This window comes from Hemitrygon akajei, chromosome 2 (assembly GCF_048418815.1).
Source record: "Hemitrygon akajei chromosome 2, sHemAka1.3, whole genome shotgun sequence".
NCBI classification, from domain to species: domain Eukaryota; kingdom Metazoa; phylum Chordata; class Chondrichthyes; order Myliobatiformes; family Dasyatidae; genus Hemitrygon; species Hemitrygon akajei.
Genome location: NC_133125.1, coordinates 88,665,286 through 88,691,239, shown reverse-complemented (window position 1 = coordinate 88,691,239; position 25,954 = coordinate 88,665,286). Strand labels below are relative to the sequence as shown.

The 25,954-nt window shown below is 37.5% G+C and overlaps 1 protein-coding gene across 1 annotated transcript in view; it reads left to right on the top strand.

The window, feature by feature from the left end:
* Positions 1-25,954, top strand: part of dars1 (aspartyl-tRNA synthetase 1) — an 87,561-nt gene that overhangs the window by 49,058 nt on the left and 12,549 nt on the right. The window contains exons 10-14 of the mRNA XM_073025752.1: positions 2,550-2,661; positions 15,699-15,833; positions 16,468-16,615; positions 23,813-23,959; positions 24,346-24,388. Of these exons, the coding sequence (XP_072881853.1) occupies positions 2,550-2,661; positions 15,699-15,833; positions 16,468-16,615; positions 23,813-23,959; positions 24,346-24,388 (585 nt within the window). The remainder of the gene's footprint in view (positions 1-2,549; positions 2,662-15,698; positions 15,834-16,467; positions 16,616-23,812; positions 23,960-24,345; positions 24,389-25,954) is intronic.

Below are 25,954 nucleotides of genomic sequence, written 5' to 3'. Positions count from 1 at the left end.
CACACAACCTGTGTGTGGATATTACAGTGCAGAGCAGCTCATTGTGATCGCTGGTTTCCTTCCACACTAAATTTAAGAGAGTACAGGTGGATTGCTATTTCTCCTTGAAGTGCTTGTGTTCCTAGAATTGGAAAGGGTGGCGGTTACTCCTGTAGCTGTATGGGAATGTGCTCAGAGATGTCAATGAAAATGGAAGAGTGAAGCAATGAATAGCAGAGTGAATAGTCCTCTTGGGATGTAGATGGAAGAAGGGATGGGCAAAGTGGAGGAGATTTTGACTATGGAGGCTAGTGCAGTGGAATAAAAAGTGTAGCTTTTGATCTGATGAAAACGGAGCTGGTGAAATTGGGATAATGGAATGGATTCCTTGCAGGAAGAGAATGAGATAAGTTGTTGTCAATGTAGCTTTAGGAATCTGAACTCATAAAAACTAGTTGCTGACTTTTTCTTTGGGGCGGAGCATATAAAAGTGAAAACAGTGAAAGTCGTAGCAGAAGTGAGGTAGCTTTATAGTTGAATACCTCAACAGGAAGCAACACCAACAGTCATTAATGCGCTAAGAAAAGAAGTGGGCTTTGAAGGACTGAAATAAGGCTATTCTATTTATTCTGCAAGTTGAATTGGTCTTACATTGAATTCCATGGTTCCGATTTTAATTTGGTTGAGATGAGTAGAAGTTGATGCTTTCAATATGAGCACTCATTTCATGTTGATTCTGCTCAATTGTACCATAATTTCTAAATGTTTTGTTACCACTTAATAGATTCTAGCAAGTTTTCCACCATTGATGCCAGGCTATTGTCTAAAGTTGTCTGCTTTCTTTCTTAAATAGTAGGGTTACATTATCTCCCTTCTAATTGGTGGGAACTGTTCTAGAATTGATAAAATTTTGGAGAACTACTTCTAGCTGTCTTCATAGCTACTTTCAAAACCCTCAAGAAGAAGGTTATCACTGATAAGTTTTAACTAATGCTAATTTCTTTGACCGCCTGATTTACTGTCAACTTGCAGTCCACCACTATTTCTGAGAGGTTATCTTCTGTGAAAATGGGTACAAAAGGTTTATTTGTTTAATTTATCTTCCTTTTTTTCTTCCCCAATGTAATTTCTCCACTTGTAAGGGATTCGCCTTTTGTAAATCTTTTCCCTTCCGCTCTTCCATTTGTTTCCCACGAGCCTATTGTTGTCTATTTCTCTTTTGGTCAAGACAAGAATGAGCAGTTGGCGATCAGCACATCCTTGGTGGACTGCGGGGCACTGTTTCAGTCCGAAACATATCTGATTCTATTCTTCTTCAAGTATCATAGACATCTGGCAGCCATGATAACATAGAGCTGAGCAGAAAAGTAAAATTCTCACAGTAACACAGTTCTTATATTATGTACTTAGTGGTATGCTGATTCCTATGTAAAAAAAACTGAGAAGTTTAAAAAAAAAATCTTTTATTTTGAAAATGTTTTTAAGACTTTATTTCTTTGCCAAACAGTAATTATGGCCCATACCAGCACTTAGTTAAATGGTTAAATCTCAAATATAAGCATGCGAATTCTGCACATTTAACATTGAGACCTGTTCACATTATCTGAAATTCAAGTCCAAAAGAAGAATAATTTATAAAGTCATAATGAGACTATATTGTGAGTGCATAATGTTATTGTTACTTCATGGCTGGAATATGTTAATATTTTACTTCCGTTAGGGTAATTATTATTAGATTGCTGTGGTTCAAGGAATGGCTCCACACTAAAACATTCACAGTGTTGATCTTCCACAGATCTTCTGGATGTATTTTTCTTGATTTCTGGTCAACTGTTGAAAAGTGAAACAATTTTCATAAGTTAAATGACAACAACTGAGGTTTGTGTGGTCATGAAGGGAAACCATCTGTACGTTATCTTCTGTGTAACTGCTTACGTCAATGATTAGAAATGCATATTGTTTATGTGCCTTGCACCAAAGACTGCATTGTATTTTGCAGTCATACCTCTCACCCTCAGTAGTTCAACAGTTTTTGTAGTCAGTTCAAATGTGATGTTTGGAGATGCATTGAGCAGAATTAGATCTTCCCCACTTGTGGAGACTGAGCCTCCTCCAGACTAAGGCTGTCTTAAGCCTAACTAGTGGAAACTGGCAGCAAAGTGGTGGTGTCTAGCACCTTGGTTAGATATGGTAGCCAGCTTGAGTGCAAAAACTTGTCAACAAAAAAATGCATCAATTTTGTGGAAAATCTTTCAGGCTAACTTGCATTAGTTGCTATAGTTCTAGTTAGGGATGACTATTTTCTGTCACCATTTTATAATTTGCCTTGGTGACCTGCTTTATTTCACCTAATTGTTTTCACTTGTAACAGAGGCAATCTTCACAATCTCAGATTTGTATGAAATTAATCAGTTAGGAATTCCATTCTGACTGCTTTATTAAGATTGGTTCATTAAGACTTTTTGATCATAGTTGTACTAAAACCTGAGAAAAATAAATCCAGTTATAAATTTCAGTGATTAGATAGTAGATCATGATGTTTTAAAATCTCCTCTTTGACTTTATTACAGACTATGACGAGTCAATCCATCTTTCGTCTACAGTCTGGTGTATGCCAACTGTTCCGGGAAACATTAATCAAAAAGGAGTTTGTAGAAGTCCAAACTCCAAAAATTATATCAGGTATATAAAACTTTATTTCTCAGTTGTGATCTGGTTATAGGTCATTCAGTGCTCTGTTGTTCAGAGTACAAATTAAAAACTAGATGCCACTTTTTAAAGACATGAATGGAAATAATTTTTAAATATTTGGCCCACATTTTGTTCTTTAAATACCAGAAATTCTGTGGTATTTTGCCTTTCAAATACTTTTGTTGATATGCATTTGTTAGTTTCCTGTGTGTGGGTAGATCACTGTGGAAGTCCTGTACCTAATTCAGTAGGGAACCCCAGTAGAATCAAGTGTCAGAGATCAGCCTTTCTGAGATTCCTGAGCATTACACTGGGGGATTTCATTCTTAGACAATAAGATATAAGAGCAGAATTAGGCTATTTGGCCCCTTGAATCTACTCTGCCATTCGATCATGGTTGATTTACATTCCCTCTCAGTGCCATTCTGCCTTCTCCTGTAACCTTTGACACCCTTACTATTCAAGAACCTATCAACCTCCATTTTAACAATACCCAATGGTTTAGCTTTCGTAGCTGTCTGTAGCATTGAATTCCACAGATTCACACCCTCTGGCTAAATAAATTCCTCCTCATCTCTCTTTTAAATGGACATCGTATTCTGAGGCTGTGCTCTCTGGCCCTGCCCTCTATTAGAAATATACTTTGCACGATCATTCTATGTAAGCCTTTCAATATTCAGTTTGTTTCAATGAGTACCCCCCACCCCCCACATTCTTCTAAACTTAAGTGATTACAAGCCCACAGACATCAAATGCTTGTCATAAGAACCTTTTCATTCTCATGAACCTCCTGGACCCTCCCAATGCTAATACATTCTTCTTGAGATAAGGGAACCCAAACTGCTCACGATACTCCAAATGTGGTCTGGCCAATGCCTTATAAAGCCTCAGCATTACATCTTTGGTTTTATATTCTAGTCCTCTTGAAATGAAAGCATTTACCTTCCTTACTACTTACTACAACTTACAAGTCAAAATTTAGGGAATCCTTCTCCAGGGCTCCCAAGCAGATGTGATTTCTGAATTCACCTCCCATTTAAAAACATATATAGTTTATGCCTTCACCTACCAGGTATGTGTGATGGCAGCAGAATAATCGGCACTTATAATATCTACACTTTTACAAGCTTTTTGAGCAAAATGTGTAATTTCCCACATACTATTGAAAGGTATTTTTAAATGAAAATGTGCCAAGTGGAATTAAAATGGAATTAAACTAACTTTTATGAACTTTTAAGAAGAGAGGTATTAAAAGGAGTTGTACATTAAATGTAAAGCTTGATAAGTTGGTCTGGTTGACTTACAGAACAATTGCTGATGTGATGTTTGCCAGTGGTGCAATTTTTCTTTTATCTTCCAAACAGGTATTTCTTAAAAAAAACATTTAAATTTATAGGATAGTGGCCATCAGGGGTACTTAAAAATATCTTATTGATGAGATTTCTGCCTCCAGAATGGATAATTTAAACACCCTATCCCTAACCCAAAATGAGATTGAAGTTGTTGATGTGGTCATTGCCAGTAACGTATTTATTTCTTGCTCTGGCTCGGCTTTTTGAATTTCAGTCATTTTTGATGCAACAGTGCCCTCTGCTGTCCAAAGGTCAAATTATTTATTCATTCTTCAGGATCTGGGCCTTGCATTTATTAGCAAACTCTGAATGCCCTTGGGAAATTGCTGCTTTAAACTACTGTAGTTCTTCTATCTGCTGTAGATCTCTTTGTATTTCTTTTTTTTTAATTGGTTTTTTTATGCATTTTCTACATCACTACAGATAAGAAAAAACCCCAAACCAAAATGAAGAAAGTTAATACAGTGCAAAAATAAACATACAATAATAATATAATACAAAAAGGATAATTGAGAAAGCACCCAAATTGAAGTCATGTAAAGTTAGTATCCTCCCCAAGCCCCGCAACAAAAAAAACTCCAGACCAACCATAACACAATATAGAGAATATAAATCAGGACATTCAAACCCCCAAAACTGTAAATACACTTGAAAGCAGAAGATAATAATGCCTACTACCAAAAAAAAAGAGCTGAAAGCAAGGGACTGAAAAAAAAACCTTAATTAAGAGGAAGGTTATGAAAGTACTCAATAAAAGGTCCCCAGACCTTATGGAACTTTATATCCGAAATAAGAACTGAATAATGAATTTTTTCAAGGTCTAAGCAGGACATAATATCGTTAAGCCATTGAGCATGCGTGGGCAGGGCAACATCTCTCCATCTAAGGAGGATTAAACGTCTAGCCAGGAGAGAAGCAAAAGATAATATTCAACACTTAGTCGAACTCAAACGTATATCTGTCTCACCCAAAAAAACAAACAGAGCAATTAAAGGGTTAGGTTCTAAGTGGTGATTCAGAATATAGGATAAAGTTATGAAGACATCTTTCCAAAATTTCTCTAAGCTAGGACAGGACCAGTACATATGAATAAGAGAGGCCTCGCCCCTTTTGCATTTATCACAAAGAGGACTAATATTAGGGTAAAATCGAGATAATTTAGATTTAGACATATGGGCTCTATGAACAATCTTAAACTGTAAAAGGCAATGGCAAGCACAAAGAGAGGTTGAATTAACCGATTTGAGAATCGAGTCCCAAGTCTCATCAGATAAAGAGATATTTAAATCATACTCCCAAGCCATTCTAATTTTATCCACAGGGGCACGCTGTAAGAATGCTAATTTATCACAAATAAATGATATTAAGCCTTTACCCAGTGGATTAATAGAAAGAAAGAAATCCATAACATTTTTCTCAGGCATTTCAGGGAAGTTAGGAATTAAAGGATTAATAAAGTGTCTAATTTGGAGATATCTAAAAAAATGAGCATTAGGCAGATTGAACTTAGCAGAGAGCTGTTGAAAAGATGCGAAGCGATTATCAATAAAAAGATCTTCAAAATGTCTAATGCCCTTCCTATACCAATCATGGAATGTTGAATCATACATAGTAGGTTAAAAAAAAGGTGATTATGTAAGATAGGACTAGAAGAGGAAAAACCATAGAAACCATAAAATTTCCTAAACTGAGCCCATATTCGCAAAGTGTGCCTAACAAGAGGATTAAGAATTAGTCTAGACAAACTACTAGGGAGTACAGAGCCAAGAAGTGCAGAAATAGATAAATCTTTAGTGGAACTCAACTCCATTGCCACCCAATTAGGGCACTTGGGTTGGCTATGGAAAAAAGATCAAAAGGTAGCACAATGTATATTGGCTGCCCAATAATATAAACGAAAGTTAGGTAAGGCCATGCCACCCTCTTTTTTTAGATTTTTGGAGATAAACTTTATTAACTTTGGAACGCTTATTCTTCCACAGATATGACAAAATAATAGAGTCTAAGGAATCAAAAGAAGTTTTAGGAATAAAAATTGGGATTGATTGAAATAAATATAAAAATTTAGGGAGAACATACATTTTAACAACATTAATATGACCTACCAAAGACATAGATAGAGGTGACCATTGTGACAGACTCTGTTTTGTAGTATATAAAAGATTGGCAAAATTTTCACGAAAAAGATCTTTAAACTTCCTTGTAACTGTAGTCCCAAGATAAGTAAATTGATTATGAATTACTTTAAAAGGGAGGTCACGAAATGCTAATTCTTGTGCTTCTTTATTAATTGGGAAAAGTTCACTCTTATGTAAATTAAGCTTATAGCCAGAAAACTGGCTAAACTGATCAAGAAGTGAGAACATTGGAGGTAAGGATGTAGACGGATTTGAAAGAAAAAGTAATAAGTCATCAGCATAAAGAGAAACTTTATGCTCAACACCCCCCCTCCAAATCCCGGTCAGTTCAGGACAGCTTCGAAATGCTATCGCCAAAGGTTCTATAGCCAAATCAAAGAGAAAGGGACTTAAAGGGCATCCTTGACGGGTACCACGTTTGAGGTTAAATAACTGAGATTTCTGAAAATTAGTCAAAACAGAGGCAGTAGGACACAGGTACAGCAATTTGATCCAAGAGATAAAACTTTGACCGAAGTCAAATTTTTCTAAAACTGCAAAAAGGTAGTTCCACTCTATACGATCAAATGCTTTCTCCGCATCGAGGGAAATAACACATTCAGGAATCCCAGTTGAAGGTGAATATAAAATGTTAAATAAACGCCGAATATTAAAAAAAGGAAGACGGTTTTTAATAAAACCAGTTTGATCATCAGAAATAATAGAGGGAATAACAGTTTCTAATCTATAAGCCAAAACTTTGGCCAAGATTTTAACATCAACATTAAGCAAAGAAATCAGCCTGTACGAGGAACACTCTGTTGGGTCTTTACCCTTTTTTAATAAAAGAATAATAGATGCCTCATTAAAAGAGGGTGGCAATTTACCATAATTAAACGAGTCAGATAGTACTGAAAGTAACTGAGGAGAAAGAAGTGAAGAGAATGATTTATAAAATTCTACGGGGAACCCATCAGGTCCAGGAGATTTCCCTGAAGACAATGCAGAAATTGCAAAAGATATTTCTTCTGATAATATAGGTGCATTAAGTTTGGCTTTAAAATCAGATGAAAGCGAAGGAATATTCAGATTATTTAAAAAAAGATCAACAGAAATATTCTCATTCAGAGATTCAGAAGAATAAAGTCGAGAGTAAAATTTTTAAATACGTCATTGATTTCTAAGTGATCCGATGTAAAATCTCCATTTTCTTTTTGGATCTTTGTAATATGTTGTTTCGCTTTAGAACGCCTCAGCTGATTAACTAGAAATTTACCAGATTTGTCACCATGAATATAAGAGCGACTCTTACTTTCAAGAAGTTGGCGTTCAACAGGTTGAGTAGACAGAAGATTAAATTTAGATTGAAGTCCTACACGCTTCTTGTATAATTCAGGATTCTTAGTTTGAGCATACAGTTGATCTAATTCTTTAATCTGATTAATGAGGTCTAATCGATCTGTACAGGACTTTCTATTAAGATTTGCTGTATAGGAGATTATTTGACCCCTCAAATATGCTTTCATGGTATCCCAGACAATCTGGGATGACATTTCAGATGACGTATTGGTGTTAAAATAAAAGGTTATCTGATACTTAATAAATTTTAGAAAATCATCATCCGATAATAAAGTCAAGTCAAGACGCCAGTGTTATTCCTCTGAGGGAGACCAGGAAAATTTAAAGACAAAGTAATTGGGGCATGGTCAGAAATCAGTATACTCTGATAATCACAAGAATAGACAAATGGAATAAGTTGATTATCAAGTAAAAAATAGTCAATTCTAGTAAAGGTATGGTGAACATGTGAAAAAAAAGAATAATCTCTCTCAGTAGGATGAAGGAAATGCCTTATATCTGAGATACCATAATTAGAAAGAAAAGAGTGAATAGCTAAGGCAGATTTAGTAGGTGATCTAGTAACAGAGGATGATCGATCCAAATTAGGATCTAACCAACAATTAAAATCGCCACCCAGTATAAGAGAATATGAGTTTAAATCTGGTGGTGAGGAGAAAAAACGTTCAAAAAATTAAAATCATCAAAATTGGGAGCATACAGGTTTGCTAGTACAACTTTAGTATTATATAATTTACCAGAAACAGTAATAAAACGGCCATTTATATTAGATATCTTATTATGGAGTTCAAAAGGAATATTTGAATTAATAAGGATGGAAAGCCCCCCCCCCCCCAGCTTTTGCAGCAAAGGATGAATGAAAATGCTGACCCGCCCACTTTGACAAAAGCCGAGAATTATCAAAACTACGAATATGAGTTTCTTGAAGGAAAGCAATGTCAGCTTTGAGTTGTTTAATATGAGAGAAGACCTTCCTTCTTTTAACAGGATGATTCAATCCCTTTACATTCCAGCTCACAAATTTTAGTGTATTAACCATTATCAATTGTTAGTGCATAGAAGGTAGCAGGCATATAAAAACTCAAGCAGTACGGTAACAGTCTGGGAGCAAAAATGTAAACATAAATCAGTAGAATCAAAACAGAGACGTGCTGAATAACAAAGAAAAACAAAAGCAACAGTAAGTAGTGTTGGAACTGGAGAATCCACCCCACCCTCGCAACCCAAAAATGACTTCCAGTTCCGTATCGTTAACAAAAGTTCCGTATAAATATTATAGCAAATAATAGCTAATTTATGCACTAGAGAACAGAGTTACAAATAGGAACAACTTCAACAGAAAAAGCATAAAACTTAATACAAAAAAAATCAGAAAAGAAAACTAAAACTAACCTACCCGCGAAAAATTATAAAAGATTGAAAGAAAGAAAAGTGGGGGGAAGGGGGAAATTATAAATTTAAAGAGAGTACTTATCAACCGTTTACAGGGAAAAAAAACTTAAACTATAAATCAACCAACAGGGAGGCCTTCAATAAAAACTCCAAACCTCCCAAATAAGTTAAAATCAATTGTAGTTCTCTATAGATAAAGTTATACAGAAGTAAAATAGATTACACGAGTAAAATCTAAAAGTCCGCAGGGAAACATTAAACTTAAATCATCTATTTAGAAAAAACGCACCAAGTCCAGGGAGAAATTAACTACAGCCCTTAGAGTTTCAATAGTTAATGTCTGAATTATTCAAGTAAAGTCTGAGTCCGGAAAAAATAACTTTACTTCGAGAAGTACTTATCAACCATTTTAGAAGGTCAGACCGGTTCCGAAGAAGACGAGATGGCTGGAAGACTTCCAACAAATGCCTCAGCCTCCTTCACTGATTTAAACCACTTATATTCTCCAGTAGCAAGCGTAATTCGAAGATCGGCTGGATTTCGGAGAGAGGGTCTGAATCCGCGATCAAAAAGCACTTTCATTACACCTTTAAACAGCACGCATCTTCAGAACCTGGGGAGCATAATCCTCCACAAAACGAATGACCGTATTTTGAAAAGCAAAAGTACCTCTGCAGCGTGCCTCCATAATCAAACGGTTTTTCACCTGGTATCGATGAAAGCATAAAATAACTGGCCGTGGACGGGACCCCAAAGTTGCACGAGGAACATAAATCCTGTGAGCCCTTTCAAGCTCAGGTGGAATCGGAAGAAATTCTTTCCCGAAAATCTCACAGAGAAAAGATGAAAAAAATTCAACGGAAGAGCCCTTTTCGGTGGCCTCTGGCAAACCAAGAATTCGTAGATTGCAACGTCTGCTCCGATTTTCAAGATCCACCATTTTGGAAGAAAGTTTGCTGTTCTTCTCCGCTAGGTTGGAGCAGAAAGTTTTGAGATGTTGAACACGGCGTTTTAAATCTTCAGAAGTTAAGTCAATGCGAGATAAATGTTCAGCATGTTCATCCACTCTGGCATTAATCTGATCCAATTTGGAATCCAGCTGGTTGAAAGAAGTTCTAAATTCAGTTTTAAAATCTGTTAAAGTATCTTGTCGATGTTGTTCCAAAATAACGAGAATCTCAGCCGACAGAGCCGTGGAAGTTTCCTTTTTCCCGATTTTAGTACTTTTGGTAGCCATTATGAGATAGATGTGTTCGCAGGCAGGTAAAAGAGAACTAATAAAATAACTAATTAAGGTTTAAGAAGGGAGACATATAGTGCAAAGATAGGAAGTATAACGGAGCAAAAGTTCGGAGCGACTAAACAATCGCCATCTTACCGGAAGTCTCCTTTGTATTTCATTGTAAGCTGCTTCACCATCAACAAGACCACTTAATTTAGAATCTACTTCCTATCATTAAGCCAATTCTGAATCCATCTTGCTAACTCCTACTGAATCCCATGCAACCTAAACTTACCAACCCAACCTACCATGCAGGGCTTAATCAAAGGCCTTTCTGAAGTCTGTATAAACAATATCCAGTGCCTTCCCTTCATCTATTCACTTGGTTACCTCTTCGAAAAAATTCCATAAGATTCATCGGACATGACCTCTCACACACAAAACCGCACTGCTTATTCCTGATCAGGCCTTGACTATCCAAGTAATTTTAGATCTTGTCCCTCAGCAATTTCCCTACAACTAAAGTCAGGCTCACAGGCCTGAGGTTCCCTGGCCTATCCCTACTACCCCTCTTGGATAATGGAACAACACTGGCCATCCTCTGGTCTTCTGGAACTTCATCAGTGACTAATGATGAAGCAAATGTCTCTACAAAGGCCTGCACAATTTCTTCCCTGGAACTTGGTCAGCCACTTCCTTGTAATATCAGTATGATCCAAGACTTCACAACTTATTACATATTACACTCATTATTTCAGTATTCTTGATACTCTCCTTAGTAAACACTGAGGAGAATTAGATATTAAAAATCTTGGCTATCTCCTTTGGTTCCACACATAGGCGGCCCTGATGATCTTCAAGAGGAGTCAGTGCCTCACTCGTCACTCTTTTACTGTTACTATGACTATAGAACCTATTGGGAATATCTTTAATCCTGCCTGCCAAATTCATTTCATACTATCTTTTTGCCCTCCTGATTTTCCCCTTAAGCCTGGTCTTAAATTTTTGATATTCATCGAGGGATTTCATTCATGCCCAGCTGCCTAAATGTGATGTACTCTTCCTTTTTCTCCTTACCAGAGCCTCAATATCTCTCATCAGTCAAGGTTCCCTGAAAGTAATATGCCTACCTTTCACTCTAACAGGAACATGCTGCCTCTGGACTCTTGATATGACCCTTTTAAAAATCTCGCACTTGCTGCTGTTCCTTTTGAGTCACCCAGGAGGATCCTGTCTAATGCCCTAAAAGTTAGTCCTGCTCTAGTTCAGAACTTGAACCTGTGGACCTGTTCTTTCTTTTTCCATAACTATTTTAAAATTAATAGAATTGTAGTTGCTGCACCCCAACTGTCACTTCAATTACTTAAACATAGAATATGTTCCTGAGCACAGGTCAGGAACAGGCCCTTCAAGCTACCAATGTTGTGCCAAACCAATTAAATTAGTAATCATATGTCTAACTAAACTAATCCCTTTTGCCTACACAATGTCCATGTCCTTTCATTTCCCTTAATTCACGTGCCTATCTAAATGCCTCTTAAAGTCCCTAATAAATCTGCCCCTACCACCACCCCAGGCACCCACCTCTCTGTGTTTATATTTAAAAAAATGCAATACTTTAGATGTGGTCTAACTAGTGTTTTATAACCTCAGTGCTTTGACTAATAAAAGCAAGCATGACTTGTGCCGTCTTAACCACCCTATATCCCATCTTTGACCTGTTGTTTCCTTTCTTATCAAAAAGACCCTCCAACCCCCTCCACCCCACACACACTCTTAACTGTTCCTCTGTCACACCTAAAGCATTGGTACACAGAACACTGAGCTGCCAGTCCTGTTCTCTCTCAGCACATTTCTTAATGGCCCCAGTCCCAAGAAGCAATCCATGGTTGTCAGTTTGTCTGCCTTACTTGTTAAGTTATGTGCATTGAAATAGATGTAGTTTGAAGTAGTTATCTGCCAATTAAAGATTCACTTCATTAATCACATATACATCATACATGTACAGTGAAGTGCATTGTTTCAACCCAGTCAGGAGCAGCCCGCTTCTGACACAAGCATAGCGTGCCCACAGCTTCCTAACCCTTGCTAACCCATACAAATTTGCAATGTGGGACTGAAGTACCTGGAGCAATTCCATGAGGTAATGAGAAGAATGTACAAAGTCCTTGCAGACAGCGACAGGAATTGAACCCTGATCGTGGGTGCTGTAAAGCATAGCCACTATATAATCATGCTGCACTCATTTACTGTAAGTATGGCTATCCTGGTTGCTAGCCCTGCATTCTTTGGTTGCTGCGCATGTTCCTGTCTTCTCAATGACTGCTTTCTGAAGCCCCAATTCCTGATGGAGAGCAAGTTCAAATGCACTTTATTAGATACACCTGTACACCTCATTAATTCAAATATTTAATCAGCCAATCATCTGATAGCAACTCAATGCATAAAAGAATGCAGACTTGGTCAGGAGCTTCAGTTTGGGTCAGACCAAACATCAGAATGGAGAAGAAATGTGATCTAAGTGACTGACTGTAGAATGATTGTTGGTGCCAGATGGGGTGGTTTGAGTATCTCAGAAACAGCTGGTCTGCAACTTGTACGCACAACAATCTCTTAGCGGTTGCAGAGAATAGTGTTGAAAAACAAAAAGCATCTGGTGATCAACATTTCTGTGGGCAAAAACGCCTTGCTAATGTCTGTCCTAGTTGAAGCTGACAGGAAGGTGACAGTAACTCAAAAAAAACACACATTACAATAGTTGTGTTCAGAAGAGCATCTCAGAATGAACGCCACATCAAACCTTGAAGTAGATGGGCTACAGAACATACATTCAGTGCAACTTCATTACGTACGGGGGTACTAAATAAAATGGTCACTGAGTGTATATTACCGATTTGGATCAGTGTGTAATTAGGAGCAAGCAGGCAGGTTGGTCTGTTCCTTTGTGGTGCAAGTCACAGGTTTAGGAGATCTCGATAGAATAGAGCTCATCCTGGTATATTGTAAATGGGAGAGGCTGCAGCCAGAATATGCTGATTGTAGATGGGGTACCTTGCCTTAAGATGAGTGAGCTGCTTAAATGTTAGTGGAACTGCACTTATCTAGGCAAGTGAAAAGTATTCCACTTTTCTTATAAAAACCAAAAACACTGGAGGTACTTGGCAGGTCAGGCAGCGCCTGTGGAGAACAAAACAGATCTATTGTCTAATGAAAGGTCATTGACCTGAAACATTAAATCATTTTCTTTCTTCAAAGTGCTGATCTGAGCTTTTCCAGTACTTTTGGACGTTACTGCAGCTTTCTAGCATCTGTGGTTTATTAACACTCCTGCCGTGCCTTTTAGATGGTGGGAAAGTTGCTGCTGTTAGGGCAGTGCATAGGCTGAATTTATGTGACATGATGACCAATGTGTGCACATGTAAACTTCTAGCATGTGTCAAGCCAGCTGTCTTATTTTGTAATTGTGCTAACGTGCATGAAATGAATGCCTGGTGGAGCATTGCAAGTGGCCAGGTTATGATGTTATTTAACATGCAACACTGATTAAAAGATACCAAATGAGAATTCTGCTCTCTGAAATCTGTCATTGTACTGAACGTCATCAACCGCAGGAAATACTATTTAAAGAAAAGATCAACTATTTCTGGGTTAAAAGCTGATTTTTTAAAATTAATTTTAGCTTTGATTAACGTCTTGTTTGTTTTCTAGACAACGTTTAAGAATGTTATCTTAATCTCAAGAAGAATCTCAGGGCAGCACAGAATGGCATGCCATGTGCTGAGACCTTCTTTAAAGGCTCCAGATTTGGATGCACTAGTAGGCAATCCCCTTAGAGTGCAGCTTCTGAGGACAGATGAGGCTTCAGTTTAACACCTCAACAGAGAAATGGCACTTTGGACGATGTCACATTTTTGCTATGCTGAACTCTATTCCTATGCTCAATTCTTCTGAATTGGCATTTGAAATCATATCCTTCTGGTTCACTGGTGGTGAAGATTGTGCGTGTACTTAAGAGGAGTTGCAGGAACTACAGACCAGTGAGCCTAATGTTAGTGATGAGAATGTTGCCGAAGGAAATCCTGAGACAGAATTTATCCACGGCTATCTGTATTTGGGAAGGCATGGACTAATTAGGGATTGTAAATATAGCTTTTTGTGTGGGGAATTGTGTCCATTGAATTGAATGATTTTTTTTGAAGAGTTGACCAAGAAGATTGATGAGGGTTAGCCAGTAGATATTGTTTCATCTGAACCTTAACAAGTCCTTTGGCAAGGTCCCACATGGAGACTGGTCCGGAAAGTTAGACCCACATGGGATTCAGGATGAGCTAGCCAAAGGGATGCAAAATTGGCTTTGGTGAAAGGAGGTGATGTTAGTGGAGAGCTGTAACTCAGATTGGAAGCCTATTTTCAGTGGTGTGATGTAGTGCTCAGTTCTGTATATTAATGTTTTGGAAGAGAAAGGAGAAAGAAGGAAGCATTATTCGTATGTTTGTAGATGACACCAAAATTGGTGTAGTAGACAACAAAGAGTCGTCTAAGGTTACAATAGGATCTGGATCAACTAGGAATGTGGGCAAAGGAATGGAAAGTAGAATTTAATTTGGGAAAGTGTGAAATGATACATTTTGGGAAGTTAAACCATACACAACCCTAAGATATTGTAGAACCAAGTATGTAGTTTTCTGAGAGTAATGACATAGGTAGACAAAGAGGTTAAGAAAATGTACAGCACTTGTGCTTTCATTAGTTTGGGTTTTTAGATCATTACACCATTTTACAGCTGTACAAAGCTGGTGAGACTAAACTTGGAGTATTGTGTGCAACTCTGGTCACAACACTACAGGAAAGGCGTGATTAAACTAGTGAGGTTGCAATAAAGATTCACGGATGCTGGCAGGACTGAAGAGCTTGAGTTATAAAGGGACGCTGGCTGAGCTAAGTGATGCAGAGATGTCCTTTTGCATACTCAGCAAAGTTTCATAAATTTAACAGCTTCCTTATCTGCATGACAGTTCAAGCCCCTATTGAGTATCAGCACAACAGAACACGCCATCTCAAAAAGAATGTTTTTATTTTTTCTTTGTTCAAAACTTTGTTCTGCTCAGCTTTGGCTTAAAATCTAATCAGCTAGACACATCATTCTCTGTCAAGGTCTTGGATGCACTATGATGAAGTCTTAGTTGCTTCATCTGAAAAGGATTATTACTTTTATTTTTCTAATCTACAGATATGTTTTATTTTGCAAGATGTATGAGAAGTACAGCTCATGGCATTGTTGAGTTTGTTTCCAATGTATGGATACATTATTTATTAAATATTTACTATAATATTTTCAGTTAGAATTCTGTTATATATTGTTATTTTTGTTAAATTTCTATTGTATAAGAAATTAGACTCTTTATGAATTTCCAAGATACTATGTCAAAAGTAGCCAATGAAGGGTTACAAAACCCAAAGAGAACTTGGAGATTCCCCAATGTCAAAAACTCAAATAGAAGACAATTTTTTTTTAAATCTAATAGTTATTTTTAAGATACAAGTGGTTATTTAGTATAATAGATTAGAATTATTGATTTCTTGCAGCTGCCAGTGAAGGAGGGGCCAATGTGTTTACTGTGTCCTATTTTAAAACCAGTGCCTACCTGGCTCAGTCACCGCAGCTCTACAAGCAAATGTGCATTTGTGCTGATTTTGACAAAGTGTTTTGTATTGGACCAGGTAAGCCATTATTTTGTACCCCATCCTTTAACATTATCATTAAGGGAGGGATTGTGTTGGCGTAGAGGATCCCATTACTGATTCTGCCAAGATATGCGTAACTCATAATTGTGCAGCTTCACATGAAAGCTGGCTACAGACAATGTCTGCACTACAGGGGCTGGGGCTTGGTAGTGTTCCTAGAGTCTGTACAGTGATTTCCCATTACATGAAGCCATGACAGCATACATCAAGAAACTCAAGCTGGAAAAAAAGTACATTTTGTTTTTATTTCCTTTATCTGATTTAGATTCCATGAGAGTGTATTTATTTCCATATTTGTGAATTCTGTGAGGGCGAATTTCCTTTATCTGAATAGTTGTAATGCAAGGGCTCCTGTACTACCTTGTATGATCCATTGATGAAGTATTTATGCATCAATTTGGATACAAATTCTTGAAGTATTTTTGTACTCTGAGCTGATTATCTAATTTGGGTTTAAAACATCACTAGTACAGTCGGATGTGCTGTATTTTCACTGTCTGCATAATCAGATTTTTTAAACAAAGCTTGTTTTTATTATATCTTTACCAAAACAAAAGTAAATTATTTATTTTAGAAAATGATTATTTAAGTTTTCGTGATTTTTCCACAGTCTTCCGAGCTGAAGACTCCAATACCCATCGTCACCTGACTGAGTTTGTTGGGCTGGATATTGAGATGGCATTCAACTATCACTACCATGAGGTGGTAACTGAAATTGCTGATACTCTGGTACAGATTTTCAAGGGCCTGAAGGACAGGTAAAGTAACTGCTGGTTATATTCAGTTTCATATTTTTTCTTTGGCCAGTTTTTCCCACACGCTTCTAAACAGTCCATCACCTTTATTGGAGCGGGGAGAAGGCTCAACATCAGCCTAGCTCCTCAGTGGGGGGGCTTCTTGCCACTGCACAAGACTGGCAGCTCAAGTTCCCAGAGATCATCAAAGCTACTCCACTCCGCCTGGACATGGTTTTTATATCAGAACTTACTGTCACCTGGGGAGACCGGATTGAAGAGCCCAATGAGCGTAAGAGGGCTAAGTACACAGATCTTATTGCAGAATGCTGGAGCAATGGCTGGAGAGCTCGCTGTGAGCCAATCGAAGCTGGGTGCAGTGGCCGGAGAGCTCGCTGTGAGCCAGTCGAAGCTGGGTGCAATGGCTGGAGAGCTTGCTGTGAGCCAGTCGAAGCTGGGTGCAGTGGCTGGAGAGCTCGCTGTGAGCCAGTCGAAGCTGGGTGCAATGGCTGGAGAGCTCGCTGTGAGCCAGTCGAAGCTGGGTGCAATGGCCGGAGAGCTCGCTGTGAGCCAGTCGAAGTTGAGTGCTGGCGCTTTGCTGGCCATTCATTACAGCGGACTCTTAAAGTCCTTGGAGTAAAAGGACTACAGTGCAGAAGAGCCACCAAGAACATTCTGGAGGCTGCTGAAAAGGCCTCGCGGTGGCTGTGGATCCGGAGGGGGGATCCGTGGATTAGTACGCCATTTGGACACAAGTCGGGGGCTGATCACCCCCGGCTGGGTCGACCAGGCGAGGGTGTCTGATGATTAAAGACCGGAAACACTGTACAACCCCGGTTTCGTCACTGAAGACGTGTCCAAGTAGCACCAGAAGGTGTATTCTACAATTTACAACTATTGTACGGTGAAGGTATAATTTGAGTGTGCAAGGTTGTGTTCAAATATAAGATTCACAATACATTTATCTATAATGTACCTTAATATGTACTAAATTACCAGATGGTAGTAAATTTGTCTGCTGATAGCTTAAAGCCTATGCAGGGGATTTGTGCTGCTTTTGGATGAGTTGTTAAATAAACAGTCATAAAGTTATACAGGACAGAAACAGGCTTCACAAACTGCACTAACACCTATTTTGTCCGTGTACAGTTGTAAGAAAAGCTTTGTGAACCCTTTGCAATTAACTGGTTTTCTGCGTTAATTACTCATAAAATGTGATCTGATCTTCTAAATCACAACAATAGACTAACGCAGTCTACCTAAACTAATAACACGCAAACAGTTTTACTTTTCATGTCTTTAAATGAACATATTGTTTAGTAATTCATTGAAAAAGTATGTGAACCCTTGTACTTATTAACTGGTACAACCTCATTCAACAGCAATAACCTCCACCAAATGTTTCCTGTAGCTGCTGATCAGACTTGCATAACGGTAAGGAGGAATTTTAGACTACTCCACACAAAACTTCTTCAATATTTCTGAGATACCTTGCATGGACAGCCCTCTTTAGGTCATGCCACACCATCTCAATTGAGTTATGGTATGGACTCTGACTTGGCCATTCCAAAACACAAATTTTCTTTTTTTTAGTTGTTCTTTTGTTGATTTACTCTGGTCTTTTGGATCATTGTCTTGTTGCATTATCCAACTTCTATTAAGTTTCAGGTGATGTACTATTACCCTGACATTCTCCTGTAAAATGTCTTGATCCAATTTTGAATTCATTGTTCCCTCAAAGATTACAAGTTGTCCAGGCCCTGAGGCAGCAAAGCAGCCCCAAACCATGATGGTCCTTCCACCATGCTTTACAATTGAGATGAGGTTTTGGTGTTGGTGTGCAGTGCCCTTTTTCCTCCAAACATAGCAATGTGCATTTCTGCCAGAAAGTTCCACTTCTGTCTCATCTGTCCACAGTACATTGTCACAGAAGCATTGTGGAACATCCAGGTGGTCTTTTGCGAACTTGAGACGTACAGCAGTGTTTTTGTTTTTGGAGAGCAGTGGTTTCCCCTGTGGTGTCCTTCCATGAACACCATTCTTGTTCAGTGTTTTTCTTATAATGGACACATGAACAGAGACTTGGCAAATGTTAAAGAATTCTAGAGATTTTGCTATTACCCTTGGGTTCATTTTCATTGCACGTTGTGCTCTTGGTATGATCTTTGCAGGACACCTACTCCTAAGGAGAGTAGTAACAGTACTGAATTTCATCCATTTGTAGACAGTTTCTCTTACTGTGGACCGATGACCACTCAAGTCTTTAGGAATGTTTTTCTAGCCTTTTCCAGTTTCATGCATCTCTACAATTCTGCTAAGGTCCTCTGAAAGTTGTTTTGATCAAGCCATGGTGCACATAAACAGATCTTTCTTGAGAAGAGCAGGCTCTGTCAGTAACCTGCCTTTTTAGGACAGAGCACCTCTACATCTCATTGATTGGAACACCTGACTCTAAATAGCTTTTGTAGAAGGCATTATCCCAGAGGTTCACATACTTTCTTGAAGCTAGACTGTGATTGTTTAAATGGTTTACTCATTATTGATTAGAAGTAGTACAATTGTTTGTGTGTTATTAGTTTAGGTAGATAGTGTTTGTCTATTATTGTGACTTGGATGAAGATCAGACCACATTTTATGAGTAATTAATGCACAAAAATAAGTAATTGCAAAAGGTTGCAAGTGAACACGAGATAGTATTTGGAAGCCACAAGATATTTCTCCAGTGGTGTTGAGTAACATCTGTCCTTCAGCTGAAAGTAATTTGCATTGCTTCAACTTTACAGGAGTGTTAAATTTTAAACTTTGTGCTGCAGTGACAGTTTAGAACAGAAGGAATTAATTACAGCATGAGTGAGAGACTTGAGAAATTCTAAAACTTTTGGGTTTTGGACTGTTGAGGGTAAAGTCATCAATCACGTGTTTGTGAAACTTAGGGAATCTCAAGAAGTTCAGTGATCAGAGAAAACCTGAAGGGTTAGAGTAGGATAATGCAAGCAATGGATTTAAGAACAAGGATGAGATAGTTTAAATCATGGTGTCGTCTCATGGGGAGTCAATACAAGTAGTGAGCACAGAAGTTATTGACTAATACTAATAAATGCATGTTAAGATACAAACAGCCAGATTTTGGAAATGCTTGATTTTACAGGGAAGTGTTGAAACAGCCATAAATAATAGAGCTATAGTCAGGAATTTTAGATGATGTGTGGTAAAGATAGAGATGGATTATGATATCAAAAGATTATGTCTATTGATTCTAATTAGATTTTGGTATTTGTACTTGATCAAAGTTCAAAGTAAATTTATTATCACAGTGCATATTTATTATTTAGTGAAACAGCAGAGTAGGTCCTTCCAGCCCTTCAAGCTATGCTGCCCCAACAATCCCTATTAACCCTAACCTAATCATTGGACAACTTACAGTGACCAGCTAACCAACCTAGTACGCCTTCGGACTGTGGGAGGAACCTGGAGCACTCAGGGTAAAACCCTCTCATTTCACATGGAGGACATACAGAGACTGCTTACAGATGACGCTAAATTGATTTCCAAGCTCTGATGCCCTGAGCTGTAATAGCACCACTCTAACCACTGTGGTAATCCAATCATAAACAAGAGAGGTCTTGCCGAAGGGTTGTGGACCGAAACATCGACTGTACTCTTTTCCTAGATGCTTCCTGTCCTGCTGAGTTCCTCCAGCATTTGTGTGTGTTGCACGCTACTGTGGTGCCCCATATGTCACAGTATACAAACCTGAGATTCATTTTCATGTGGGCATTCACAGTAAATCCAAGAAATGCAATAGAATCAATGAAATACCACACCCAACAGGATGAACAAACACCCATTGTGAAAAGACAGCAAACTGTGGATATACAAAAATAATAATGAATAAATTAGCATTAAATATCGAGAACGTGAGATGAAGAGTCCTTGAAAGTGAGTCCATGGGTTATGAGAACTGCTCAGTGATGGGGATGAATGAAATTGAATGGTTATCCCCTTTAGTTCAAGAACCTGATAACTGAGGGGTAATATCTGTTCCTGAACCTGGTGGTGAGAGTCCTGAGGCTCCTGTACCTTCTTCCTGATGGCAGCAGCGAGAAGAGAGTGTGGCCTGGATGATGGGGTCCTTGATGATGGATGCTGCTTCCCTGAGACAACGCTCAGGAAAGATGTGCTCAGTGGTGGGGAGGGCTTTACTCGTGATGGTCTGGGCCATATCCACTATTTTTTGTAGGACTTTCCATTCAAGGGCATTGGTGTTTCCATACCAGACCGTGATGCAATCAGTCAATATACTCCACCACACATCTATAGAAGTTTGTCAAAGTTTTAGATGACATGCCGATTCTTGTATAAATGTTGAATATAACAATATGACTATGCTTCAAAATAATAAGTTTATCCCCAAATGGATAACATGCTAATTTATTCTTTAGTAAATAAAATTTAAGTTTCCAAATATAACTACAGGAATAAATCTGAAATGTTAACTTTGTACAGTTTTGTGGAACACAGCTCCTCATATTTTGATCCATTAGATAGATTTTTTTGCTCAAAATAGAATGTAAAGATAAACCCAACCATTATCTAACAGTCCATTTAACAGAGAGGCTGATGAAGGCAGTGGTATTAAAATCCAGTGGATTCTGCCTACCTGGAACACATTGGGACCAGTACACAGTGGCCAAATTAAACTTAACTAAAGTTTCATGGAAATAGTTTAAAAAGGCAAATTACCATTTAACTGAGTCATAAATTAAGTTTTTAAATGAAATGGAAAAAAATAGAACACTATCAGTAGTACTACAGTGCTATAAAATGTGTATCAGTTCCTAGTATTTATTGATGGACGCATTCATCCAGTGTACACTGATATGCTCCTTTGACTTCAAATTAACAAAATCAGTGCAGATAGTGGGCTGCCTTCACACATTGCTTCCGGTGATTCCTTCCTCCAAATCTGCATTTTAGTTGCAACATTTAAGGTGATTGTTGATCTTTCAAATTCATCATTGTTCCTAACTTGAAGTGATGAAATTGTTTTATTTTCACTCCTGGCCTTTTCTTTCATCTCCATGCCTGAATGCTTGTATCCACATTGAGCAAAACAGATCTAAATTGTCTTACTGCTTATTTGTCACCATCTAAAATCACTGTTTTTGTGTGTGCATGCTCGCACACACACACAACTGGCTCTATTTAAAACTGGTTGCTCTAATCATGATGTAGTGTTTTAATAATCACTCAAGTACAAGTGACTGACACAAGTTAGAAACTGTTCAGCACCAGACTCCTATCCCAATTAAGCAGCATAGTATCCCAAATAAATGAAGAGCATCTCTGTTATTTTCTGGATTAGTTTTTGTTCTTTAGGAGTTGTCCCAAATAAGTTGCTGTCCCAATTAACTGGAGTCCACTGTTATGTGTGGATTTTCAAAGTAATCGATAAAGTGCCATAGTATTGACTTTCAGTAGAATTGAAGCCTGTGGAATACGAGATTGTGGCAATATGGATGCATGATTAGGCAAGGGATAGAAGAATTGTAGTGAAAGGTTGTTTCTTGGAATTAACATCGGCAGATACCAGAGTTTCCCAGATATTCGTTATCAACACTACTGTTTTTCTTAATGTGTATTAAACTTAGACATTGATGTACAGGAGCCTGTTTTTAAATTTGCAGCTGATACACAAGTTAGAAGTGTCAAAGTTCAAAATTGTTATCAAAGTATGCATACCATATACAACCTTGAGATTCTTCATCTTGCTTGCATGCTTTAAACAAAGAAACACATACAGTAAAGGCAGACAAGCATCTGATGTGCAAAAGAGGACAAATAGTGCCAATAGTGAAAAAAGGAAACAAGTAATACATAGAACATGAGATGCAGAGTCCCTGAAAGGGAGTCCACAGCTGCGCAGTCAGTTCAGTGCCAAGGTACAGGAGCCTGACAGCTGCAGGGCAACAACTCCCCCGAACCTGGCAGCGTGCAGTGCAAAGCTGAAGGGAAAATAGTAGAGCATACTTCATGGGGGGCATCAGAAGGCTAGTGAAATGGGTGGGATATCTGTTAGAAGAAATTTAACATGAAGTGCAAAGTGATGTACAATATTTGGATTGGAATAATGAGGAAAAGCAATCTGAAATATATTGTTTTAAGGAGGTGCAGAAACAGGGAATCTTGGGTCTATGTGCTCAAGTTTCTGAAAGTAGGGCAGTTAGAGAAATCAACTTTAGTTTTTCATTTTCATTTTGAAAGTATAAAATTCTGGACTTTGTATTTAAGGAAGTATAGAAAGCCATTATTGAAGGATATTTTACAAATATCAAGACATCCTTGACCAATAAGATCTCGAGATTAAAAAATAAGCAAAAAGTAGGTTGGTTGGTGGTCATTAGCAATTATAATTTGTCAATATCATTATAAAGACTTGATTTTCTCTTCAGTCAAATTAGCAATTAATTTACAGTAGTGAGATCCTTAACTCTGAAGAGCCTGATGGCATGATGCTGTTTTTATAAAGCTGAAGGTGCCTTAATGCAAATTAGCTATTGTCGGATAACAATTAAAACATTATGCCTACAAAGTGTTGACAAGTTTGTAAAATAATAATGTCACCCATCATCCAGACACCTTTTTTGTTATTCAGAAATTCAGTTACATGAAGTCTCAATACATCACTTCCCATTGTAAAATGCTTGATGAGAAAACTTTAATAATGTCTATGCATAATGTCTGCCAATTATGACAAATAGCTGTTACTAAATGAGTTTTATTCTGCATCTAATTATTTGTAATTCCTTGAAAGTTTACCTCATTGCAGTTGGTACAGAAATTCAGTTACATGAAGCCTCGATACATCACTTCCCATTGTAAAACAGTTGAATGACATCTCTGCATGACGTCTGTCAGTCATGACAAATATTTGTTTCTAAAGAAATTTTATTCTGTATCTAATTAATTGTGATTCCTTCAAAGTTTAAATTAGTATAGTTCATTGTAATAATAAATTTCATTATGATTTTGACCAAGCATTAGTTAAAAGTATAAAAACTGACAAGTATTTTTAGTTTCAATTTTGCTTTCTCTTGTAGCTAGAACTGAAATCAAGAATAAAGGAAAACTAAAAGTGCATTAAAGTTAATTGCACTGTAGTCTGAAAGTATGCAAAATTATAAAAAAGCATTAATTTACTGTTTTTTTTTAAATGGCTAGGTTTCAAACTGAGATTCAAACAGTTTGCAGACAATACCCCTGTGAACCTTTTAAGTTCCTGGAACCAACTTTGAGGCTGGAATATTTGGAAGGTGTGGCCATGCTAAGAGAAGCAGGTGTGGAGATGGGTGATGAAGAGGATTTGAGGTAAATATTAAAATTAAGTTGGTTTTTCATTTGAATCATAATTGAACATATGTGCCTTACTCTGCATTGGTAGCATTAATGATACTTTGACTGAAAAATTTGTAGTCTTAGGAATTAAAGCAATTATATGGACCTTTTGTTAAGTCTTTGTAGAATAATCCTTACCTGTCAGCTCAGTCTGGCGACATAATGTTTATCAAATCGTTTATTTTAGCATAAACTATTGTATTCACAAGAAATTATTGAAATAACTAGTTAATAAGATAGATTTTCCAGTTTCATTCTTGAAGGTAGAATGAAGCATAAAATGGCAAGTATTGATTTTTCTTTATTAATTTTTAATGAATTACCAATTCAGATTATGAGCATATTACTTATACTTCCAGCACTCCCAATGAAAAGCTGTTGGGTCGCCTGGTGAAAGAAAAGGTAATAAAAAAGTAATAATAATTTTATTTGTAAGGTGGAGAAAAGAATATTAGAGATTTGAATGTTTTGTTTTTCTTTGTAAGAAAATTAACAGTGAATATTCTGCATGAAATATTTGACTACATTATGCTACATAAATATGTAATATCTGTCTTATTTTTCTTGCATATTATATTTAGGGCATTTTACATTGGGAGTCATTTGTAAATTGCTTAAATTTAAATTGGTTCAAGTGGGTTTTTTTCTAATACAGAATTATTAGAAAATACACTACATGCCAATTTTCCGAGTGTAGTCAACTTAGTCCCTTACATGGCTTTGCTAAATTTTCAGTTTGAAAGTAATTATATGAAAAGAATCATGTAATACAAAATTGTGTTATAACCTGATGCACAATGCAAACAGCATTGAGCGCAAGTATAATGACTACAACCAGTGGTGATTCCATCTTGCTTCTCTGCTGACATTATCACAGATAAATTACTGATTCTTGATGTAAAAGTATGAAATAAAATAATTAAGTCTCAATATTGGAAATGGGAATCTGATCCTGTTCTTTAAGCATTACATCCAAGGCTAATTCAGTAATGATCTGTTTGTAATTTTGTGCAGAGTACATTTTTTTTAAAATGGATGGATAATAATTAGCATTCTTAGTTCTAAAATTGATAGAAAAAAATTGAAAAGTTAGCTCTTTAAAGAAATACAGGTTTCTACAGGGGTTGTAATCTTGAGCAAAAATAATGGCTAGAAGAATTAAGTAGGTTAGAGAGCATCTGTAGAAGTAAAGGGATGATCAACAAGACACAACATCAGACCTGAGAAAGTCAGTATATAGAAATGAGAGGGAAGGGTGAGACAGAGGGGGTAGATGATAGGTGGAACCAAATGAGGGGAAGATGATGCAGTATGGAACCAAGAGGGGGAGTGTTAAGACAGAGGCTAGTAGCTGATGTATGGAACTATTAGGAAAAAAAGAACCTAGGCAAGTATAGCAAAGTGGGGTGGGGAGGAAGGGTAGAGACATAGAATCATAAAGTAATTTCAAAGTACAGCATAGAAACAGGCCCTTCAGTCCATCTAACCTATGCAGGACCATTGAAACTGCCTAGTCCCATTGACCTGCTCCCGGACCACAGCCCTCCATGTAACTATCCAAACTTCTCTTAAATGTTGAAATCTAACTCACATGCACCATTTGCACTGGCAGCTTCCATGCTCTCGCAACCCTTGAAGTGAAGAAGTTTCCCTCATGTTCCCCTTAAACATTTCACCTATCACCCTTAACCCATGACCTCTAGTTGTAGTCTCACTCAAACTCAGTGGAAAAAGCCTGCTTGCATTTACTCTATCATTACCTCTCATAATATTATATACCTCTATCAAATCTCCTCTCAAACTTCGCCGTCCCAAGGAATAAATCCCTAACCTATTCAATCATTCCTTTTGATTCAGGTCCTCCAGTCCCAGCAACATCTTGTAAATTTTCTCTGTACTCTTTCATCCATAGTCAAGTCACTTTTATTGTCATTTCAACCATAACTGCTGGTACAACACATAGTAAAA